The following is an 8,542-nucleotide window of genomic DNA, read 5'->3' on the forward strand; positions in this document are numbered from 1 at the left end:
CAGGCAGCAGTGGTGCTGGAAGGGACCTACAGAAGAGGGGGGACTACAGCCACCCCAAAATTCACCATAACTCCTCCTCCCAGAACCGCCACCACCCACCCCAAGCACAACCAAGGCCCAGCCCCCACCACCACCAGGATGAAGCTGACACAGCCTCCAGCCCCGAGCGCGCAGTGGATAGCCTGCCCTCGTCCCATGCACAGATCTGCAGGACACATGCCCCCAGGGTTGCACGCAGCAGTGGGAGCCACACTCCCCCACGCTCCCTGGACGAGCTGCAACTCCATCCCACTCCCCACCCTGGCTGTGCAGCTGCTCCTGCCCCTCTCCCTCTCACACTGCAGTGGCCTCTATCTCCCCCCTCCCCCACAAACACTGCTCTCCAACCTCCTAGGCTGCACTCATGGCCGCATGCCTGCATACGGCATTTATCGATAACATTATTGGTCACATTAGCCAAAAAAAGGTAGATTGCTAATAATGTCAATTTTCCTTTTATCAGTACCAATACAATATGGACCAACTTATCAGTGCACCTCTACGTTTGTTTTTGGTTTATGATGGAAAAATCAGAGTTCCCCCTCCTCACTTCACTCATGAGGACACAGGTCCAGCTGTGGCTTTCCCCTCAGCTGTTCTGTGGCTCTGAGCAGCCCTGATATGCCAATGCCCCTCACTCCCAGGACAGAGCCCCCCAGCCCTGCCAGCATGACCTGCACCGCCCTGCGCTGCCACCGCCAGCCCTGCTGGCATGACCTGCAAGCAGAGACAGCCTTAGGGGTGGGCAGCGAAAGCAACTGCAAGGGTACCAAGGTGGTAGGGTATCACAGCACTCCAGGGTAGGATGGAGCAGACAGTGAGTCCCAGGGGGGGCAGGGGAAAGAATCCTGCTGTGCTCCAAGGTGGAGGGCTGTGACTCTCCCAGCCCCAGCCACCAACCCTGTGTTGGGGGAACTCAACCCTGTGAGCAAGGGCACAGTATGCACTCCCTCCCCCACCATGTGGGCTCAGCTGCCACCACTTAAATCTCAGCACTGTGGGATACAACTCATGGGGCTGCAGCCCAGCCAGACCAAACACCTTGGAGCAGTGGGGCAGCCATGGCACCACACAGTTGTCACCTATGCCTCCCCCCTTCCCCATAGATTTGCCTACAGGCCCCTCCCAGAGCTGGAGAGATGCAATGGGCCAAGAGGTACCACACACTGCCTGCCATCTTCCTGCTGCTCACTTAAGCCTCACTGCTACCAGGGGTTGGGGGCAGCGGCAGTAGCTAGGAGCTGCAGGCACCAGGTGCAAACCACTTTGACCTCTTGCAGGCAATAGGGGACAGCAGCAGCAGCCTGCACCTGCCCTGGCTCATGGCAGGTGAGAGGGTGGTAGCCCATTGCTACAGCAGCAGCACCCTGCATGCTGTGGCATCCCTGAAGCTGCATCCCTTGCAGGAGCAGGTGGCAGGGCAGGTATCCTGGCTCTTCAACGCTGCCAGGCACACAGGTAAGAGACCCTGCCTGCCCACCCATCCCTACCCCCAGGGCAGGGTGCAGCGGGGCTGGGTCCCGACACAGGGATATTGACCAGGTTCCCCTGCAGCAATCAACCCTCCCTGCTCCTTCTGACCCCACACACACACACACACACATCCCTGCCCTGCCCCCTGCCAGCCCTCCCTACAGGCCTACCCCCCAAACAGCATCACCTGCACCTGACCCACAGGGTCCTTCAGGCCCTGCCGGTGCCTCTTATTCCCAACCCACAGCCCCCCCCAGCACCAAAGGGGGTCCCCAGCTGCACCATGCCCCCAAAACTCAGCTCCCCCACAAGCTTTACTTACCCCAAAGGCTACAGGAGGGAAAGCAAGTCTGAGCCAAGTCCTAGCTCTCAGATTCTCAGGCCCTGCCCCCTCCCCCACTCTGGACAGGGCTTTAGGTGTCCCAGAAAATGGAAAACCCAGATCCCTGTTTATAATAACAGAAGACATAACTGATAAAACAGGAGAGCAACAAGAGAGCAAAACAACACATAATAAGGCAACTAGAATGTCAACATGAACAGACTTATGAGGTGCTTAAAATAATGCGATTCCAGGGGGCGGAAGTAAAGCAAAAATTCCCCCCTCCTCCTCAGGTGCTGCTGCTTCTTCTAGAACACGGATTCTCAACAAGGGTGCTGGGGCACCAAGATCCTTTTATGGGTGCAATGCGATATTAGCACTGTTAAGCGTGCAAACAGCTACCTATAATTTATAAGGTAAACTCAGAAATTTCAAATAGGAATGCACTGTGTAAAAAATATTCTGACCTATTGTTGCCTTCCTGAGTTCTCTGAAATAGAAGAATCGTTTTATTCTTTTTCTGTAGTCTAAGAATGAGCAAAAGGTAAGAGTGACTGTTTAACGGGTGCCTTAAGCCTACACATGTTGAGAACCACTGTTCTGGAATCAGGAAATTTCCTGAAGGAAAAGTATATCTAAGCTTACAAACACCCTTTTCTGTTTGTTCTCTGCCAATCTCAGCCATGGAAACTAGCCTATTTCCATTTCTTTCTGCCCAGCTCTCTATAAAACTAATCAAACTAAAATTCTCATTTGTTTTAATGTTAAACTCTGTGTTAGCAGTAGGTATTACTTATATAGCATGAAATTTTTTTTTTTTAAACAAACAGGTTAGTTTATAAGTAACCTGATAAATTACTAAGAACTGAACATTTTAAAATATTTACAGATGAAGAAAATAAGAGTCATTTAACTTCTCTTAATAGGTCATTTTCTACTCCATTTCATAAGTTAATGTAGCAATATAATTCTGCAATGCTTAGCAATTAAGCAGACTTGCTTAAAAGATTTTCATTTACAATTAAGAAAAGATTAAGACACTGTTTTCTACTGGTTTGAAATCTTTTTAGAAATTACTTTTTTCTAGCAGTGACAAATCCCTGGGGGTTATTTTGTCTAAAGAAATACTGAACTGAGCCTTAAAGCCACATCCAACTCAGAAAGGTGTAAAAAGAAAGCTAGACACACTAATGGGATGTTACTTTGCATTTGTGACACCTTGCTATCTAAAGCACCTTGAGATCTATGGATTAAGACCACTATACAAGAGTTAGTTACTATAACATAACACCTTCCATCCAAATATATCAAGACCCCTTACTAACAATATTTTAACCTCTGCAACACAATTATTAGATAGGTAAGCACTGGCTCTGTCTACACAGTAAATTCATCATCCCCAGCAGCACCACCCTCAAAAGCATGCTACTCTGCTCCAAATAAGCTAACCCCTAAGCCGGTAGCATATCCTTTCCACTGTGCGAGAGAGGCCCACTCTACACTAGTTAATTGTGCAATTACCTTGAAACCAGCTACACATGCAAAGTACTTATGCCATAAAAAGCTCCAACCAGCTATAAAGTTAGACCTTGAAAATATGTACTAACTTTATAGCTGGTTGCTACCAAGCTTTAATCTGCATGGGTAGCAGGGTCAAAGGTTGTGGCAGCTGCATCTCCAAGCCATGCAGGTGTGTGTGGCACCCATGCAGCATTGAGCCCTGAGATCAGGCTCCCTCTGCGCTGCCAATAAGGTGTAATGGGATCTAATGCACAATCACGCCTGTTGCTGTGCATGCATAGCATGGCGGAGGTGCAAGTGGGTGAATGGCAGAAGGTGCGAGTGAGTGGGAGTTAGATTCCATTGCAAATTTACCTGCACATGTAGGAGGGGCTCACAGATCACAATTAGCCCACCCACACAGGCACAAAGAAGTGGCTACACTGCTTCTGGTATACCAAACAGCCTACCTGGAGTAACAGAGCACGCTTGAGGATAATGCCAATGGAGACAGTAAGTTTACCACACAAGCATCATAATTATGCTCCATTATAAACCATCATCCTTGCCCTGTGCTTCTAACACAAAGCGTTTCTTACTTCAGATCAGTTGTGTTCAATAGCTCAATTCAGTCTGTGCTGCTGCATATTCTGGCAACAAAGAGAAGATGAAAAATGGAGTCTAGCAGCAGCAAACGCCAACACCAGGGAAGGACCTGGGTCTGCAAGGAAAACGTGGAAATGAACACTGTTCCCTAAAGCTCTCTCCCACACAAGGCCACCAGGCCAGCTGTCATAGGTTTAATACACTTGTTTTCTCCCTAACATAAGAACAGCAGTAAACAGTTCCTCTAATTAGTACACAGCCTCAAAAAGCACTTGCAAGGGTACCATGGAGAGCCCAGCATCTCCAGAGTTAAAGATGAAACTAGTTTTCTGTTATCAGCATAAAACCTCTTACCTGCCATCCTTTGATAGATTTAAGATGCCCCCAAGTCTGATTTACAGTAAGCTTAATTTTCTTAAAAATAAAATGAACCAGCCACAAATGTATTAGTTCCTGGCAAATGCTGCAAAGTCTGCTTATGTAGTACCCAAGACACTGTAGATGTTTTCAATTCTGTATTTATGATAACAGAGTTCATTTATAAGCAGAATGTGCTGTCAACAGCTTACAAGTTTCAGCTTTGCAGAAAAAAAATCCAACTCACCACATTTTTGCATAACTGAATCATCTCTTGAGCCAAGTTATATTCTGTCCAAATCTTCTCCAAATTTCCCAAGGAGGACGGAGTAGCAAGGCAGCCTTCAGTAACTATTTCCACAGCTTCTGATAAGTCATCTCCAAAACGAACGTTCATTTTTTTATGCCTATTTGGTGAGGGGAGGGGCAAAAAAAAGGCATTCAACAAGACAATTTTACTTGGAAATATAATTTTCTTCAAGCACCAAAAGTTCTAGAAAAAAATATCACCCATCAGGGTTACTTATAATTGCTCTAAAATATCAAACACATTAAGTCTGTTTCAGAACCAACTACAGAGAACAGAAATTCATCAAAATATAGGTAGCTCTTTGTGGTACAGAATTATCATCCTTCTTCCTTGTAGTTTCCTCACTGCTTCCTTGTCTCCCTTTCAATTTATTATTTATTTTTCTATTTCTCTATTCTCTGCCTCATACTGCTCTCTTCTTTGAAAGGTTAATACTCAGTTTACCCCTTAAACATGTTAAGAGACCTTTCTCACTAAAGCAAATGATCACTTTTTTCTTAGTCTCCTCCATATGCACAAAGGCACTTTTTATAGCTATCCTTCAAAACTATATTGTTTCACTTTGTTGCCTACAACACAACAAAAAGCAAATACAAAAAAGGAGCAGAGATATAACTAACTACACAAAGAGATACAAACTAATCACTAGTGTACCATGTTTACCCAAATACAAAACCACCTTGGATGTTAAGACCCAAATAATCAGATTCTACACACAAAATTTATAAATTCATTATAATTTTTCATATACAGAATCTAATTATTGGAGAACCATCTTAAATTCCCCCCCCCCACTATGCAGGTGATGAGGGGGGCAGTAATGGGGCAGGTGGTAGGGGACAGGACCAGGCAGCAGTGGGGGCACGTGGTAGGGCACATGGGAGGCTAGTAATGGGACAAGCAGTGGGTGGTGCTGGGGGGCAGGGAGCTTAGAGGCGGTGGGGTAGGCAGCAAGAGAGGCAAGCAGCTTGCCAACCCCAGCCTCAGGTCCCCACATCCCCTTCCTCCTATTTCCCCCCACTGAAGTCCCCCACCCCCTTACTTTTGCTCTGCACTAGTAGGCTTAGTTGCTGCTGCAGTCTGGGACACAGAGCATGGCTCCAGGTCAGCCGGTAGCAGCAACAGCACAGAGCCAGCACTTGCTGCTCCAGCCTGGCCCATAGCATCAGTGCTGGCTCCTTGTCACTGCTACAGAGGCAGGTTAGAGCCACGCTCTGTGTCCCAGGCTGCAGAAACAAAGCCTGCTGGCACAGAGCAAATGTAAGGAGGAGTGCAGCAGAGGTGGAGAGAAGGAGAAGTGGTACAGGGTGTGGGGGGAGACTGGAGGTTGCAGGGGAGGAGGGTTAGGGCATACAGAGGCACATGGGGTGGAGGCAGAGGGGGACAGGCAACAGCTGCAGCCCCAGCTCCTGCTCCAGCCCCAGCCCTGGCCACAGCTGCCTGCCCCACCTTGTTTGATTGCAAGGCCAGGGTTTTTTCCTCCCCTTATTAAATGGGGGAAGGGGGAGAAACCCTGTCTTCTAATTGAGTAAATATGGTACATACTTTGTGGTGCAAGTGCTTTTAAAAAAAGTAGGTGCTTTAATCCAAATGTTTCCTGCAGTACTTGGGATTTTAAGCCCCAGTTACAACGATAAGAAAAGAACACAAAGGTCATTAAAAAGAACAACTTTATCACATTGATAAATGGAAAAAGAAGGTGCAGATTTCATTCGAGGTTTTCAAAAAAAGTGCAAGTCTTCTCTAAACTGATTTATGTTACTTTTTTAAATCAATTTTTATATGAAATATAAAATTTCCACAATGTATAGAAAACAAAAGAGTAAACAAACAGAGACTCATTTTAAAAAGGAAAAAAGTAAGCAATGGAATTATAGAAAAATGATATAGTTTAAGAGAGATGTACATACCTAACTTCTTTCAGTATCTTGAACTTGGCAGCCAGATTTCTCATTTTAGTTCCTACACACGTTTGCAAAGTTTTCTCCAAATGTTTATGAGTTTCATTAGAAGCTTTCTTTTCTTCCTACATTTTTATTGCGTTTTTTTTATTTTACCGTAAGGGAAGAGGGAAGAACACAGTCAGCTTCTATTACTAAAATAGAGAGCGCTATTACTGCGATTTTAGGTAGAGAAGAAATATAGCCAAATTGCTTTAAAACACAGACAAAATGCCTATAAAACATGATTGCATGTGCATATAATCACATACATTGCGATTTTAAAAATGCATGTGCATGTGTTATTACACACACACACACACACACACACACACGTACAATTCTTCATTTTCTTCCCATTTCATACCATTAAAGAGCTCCAGTGAGCTATTTTGTTGTGGTTGGGGGGTTTTTTTGTTTAAAGTTTAATGAGCAGGATTTCAGATTTTACACTCGAAACATTTTGCTGTACCAGGAAAACAATCCAGAAATTCATTTATTTCCTTACTGTGATAAAACCACAAACACAACCCCCCCACCCCCAAAAAAACCCCCAAAAAACAGTAGATCAATGCCACCTCTGATATAATTTTCCTCAAGTCAACAAAACTGGTAAGAAAATGAAGAGGGGGAAGAGAACTGGGAGGGAGAAGAGGAAATATATTCCACCTCCAGGATTTCCAGTCTGGCATCAACAGGGCTTGCAGTCATAAATCAGATATGTTGGGGGTTTTTTATTCCTTCTTCGGGGGCCATTAAGTGTTCTTTAGGGGCTATCAGCCTTATGCACACAAACCAAAATTAAAAAATATATATATTTTAAAAATTCCTGATAAAGCTCTAACTTGTTCTTTCTATTGCTAGCTCTGAGCAATTTTTTTTTTTAGAGGTGTCAAAGACTTTCAGGATAGTTATTAAGAAGACTTATATCTAAATGTTTACAGTACCAGAAGCTGTGTTGAACTGAGGTATATTCATTCTTGTAAACTTATGTACCTGCTTAACTTGTTGCAACACCCTTTATTTTCACTATTTTTTTTTGTCTTAAAGTTCTCCAAAACTCAAGTAAGATACGCTACCACTAGCAGCATTTAAAAGTAATAGCATTTATACATTTAATTCACTATGAATTTTAATCTAAAATTTGTAACAACATGCATTCGAATTTGTTTTAGAAAACTTCAACCTGCAAATCGAGAGCACATGAAACAAGAAAATTTGATACAAGAAGAGGAAAGACCTGGCTTTTAAGCACTGTCTCACCATATTCTCATTTAAACAAGTTTACTTGCAATTAAAAGAAAAAGCTAGTTCATCTTTAAACATAGAAAGAAGTAAAGAATCACAAATCTCAGAAGGCAGAAGTTCTATACCCTATGAAAACCGGCCCTTGTCTACACTCAAAAGTATTCAAATAACTTAGTAGTAGTATATAATATATGCCGTCTTCAGATGGAAGCCCTTGGGACAGCTTCTGGCTCTGGGCACAACCCAGTGATTTTGGTGCCTCGGCACGATGGAATTTTCTTGCCACATGAGCGCCTCTTGCACTGCGAGGGTTTTTGCTGCACAGAAGAACCTCGGTGCAAGAGAGTTCCCGCCAATTTGCAGGGTGCATTTCTTCTTTGCAGCACAGAAATGCACGGTGCAAAGAGTTCCCGCTATTCGAATGCAAATTTGTGTCCCGCTATTGGCCAGTGCTAAATTATTCACACATGGCGGCTAGTAATTGGCTTGCTAGCCGTTTAAAATTCCGAGCGACTTCCGCCCAAGTCGAAGAACTTTGAGCACGCTGCAGAGTGCCTCTAAAGAGATCTGACTTGCGGCTAGCTGATTGATAGACTGATCACCTATCGATCTTTCTTCCCGTCGCCGAGCACAATCCCAGACGTACCCTTTTCCCGCCGGCTTGATTTGCGGACGGATTAACTGGCTTGGGCCCCGCCAGCTGGAACAACTCACGTGGTTGTTCAGATGACCGGACCATCTGCGTCG

The 8,542-nt window shown here is 44.8% G+C and overlaps 1 protein-coding gene across 1 annotated transcript in view; it reads right to left on the bottom strand.

The window, feature by feature from the left end:
* Positions 1–8,542, bottom strand: part of STK31 (serine/threonine kinase 31) — an 89,434-nt gene that overhangs the window by 51,738 nt on the left and 29,154 nt on the right. Inside the window, 2 exon segments of the mRNA XM_006027041.2 lie at positions 4,545–4,704; positions 6,518–6,633. Of these exon segments, the coding sequence (XP_006027103.1) occupies positions 4,545–4,704; positions 6,518–6,633 (276 nt within the window).

The sequence above is a fragment of the Alligator sinensis genome, unplaced genomic scaffold (assembly GCF_000455745.1).
Source record: "Alligator sinensis unplaced genomic scaffold, ASM45574v1 scaffold978_1, whole genome shotgun sequence".
Lineage (NCBI taxonomy): Eukaryota > Metazoa > Chordata > Crocodylia > Alligatoridae > Alligator > Alligator sinensis.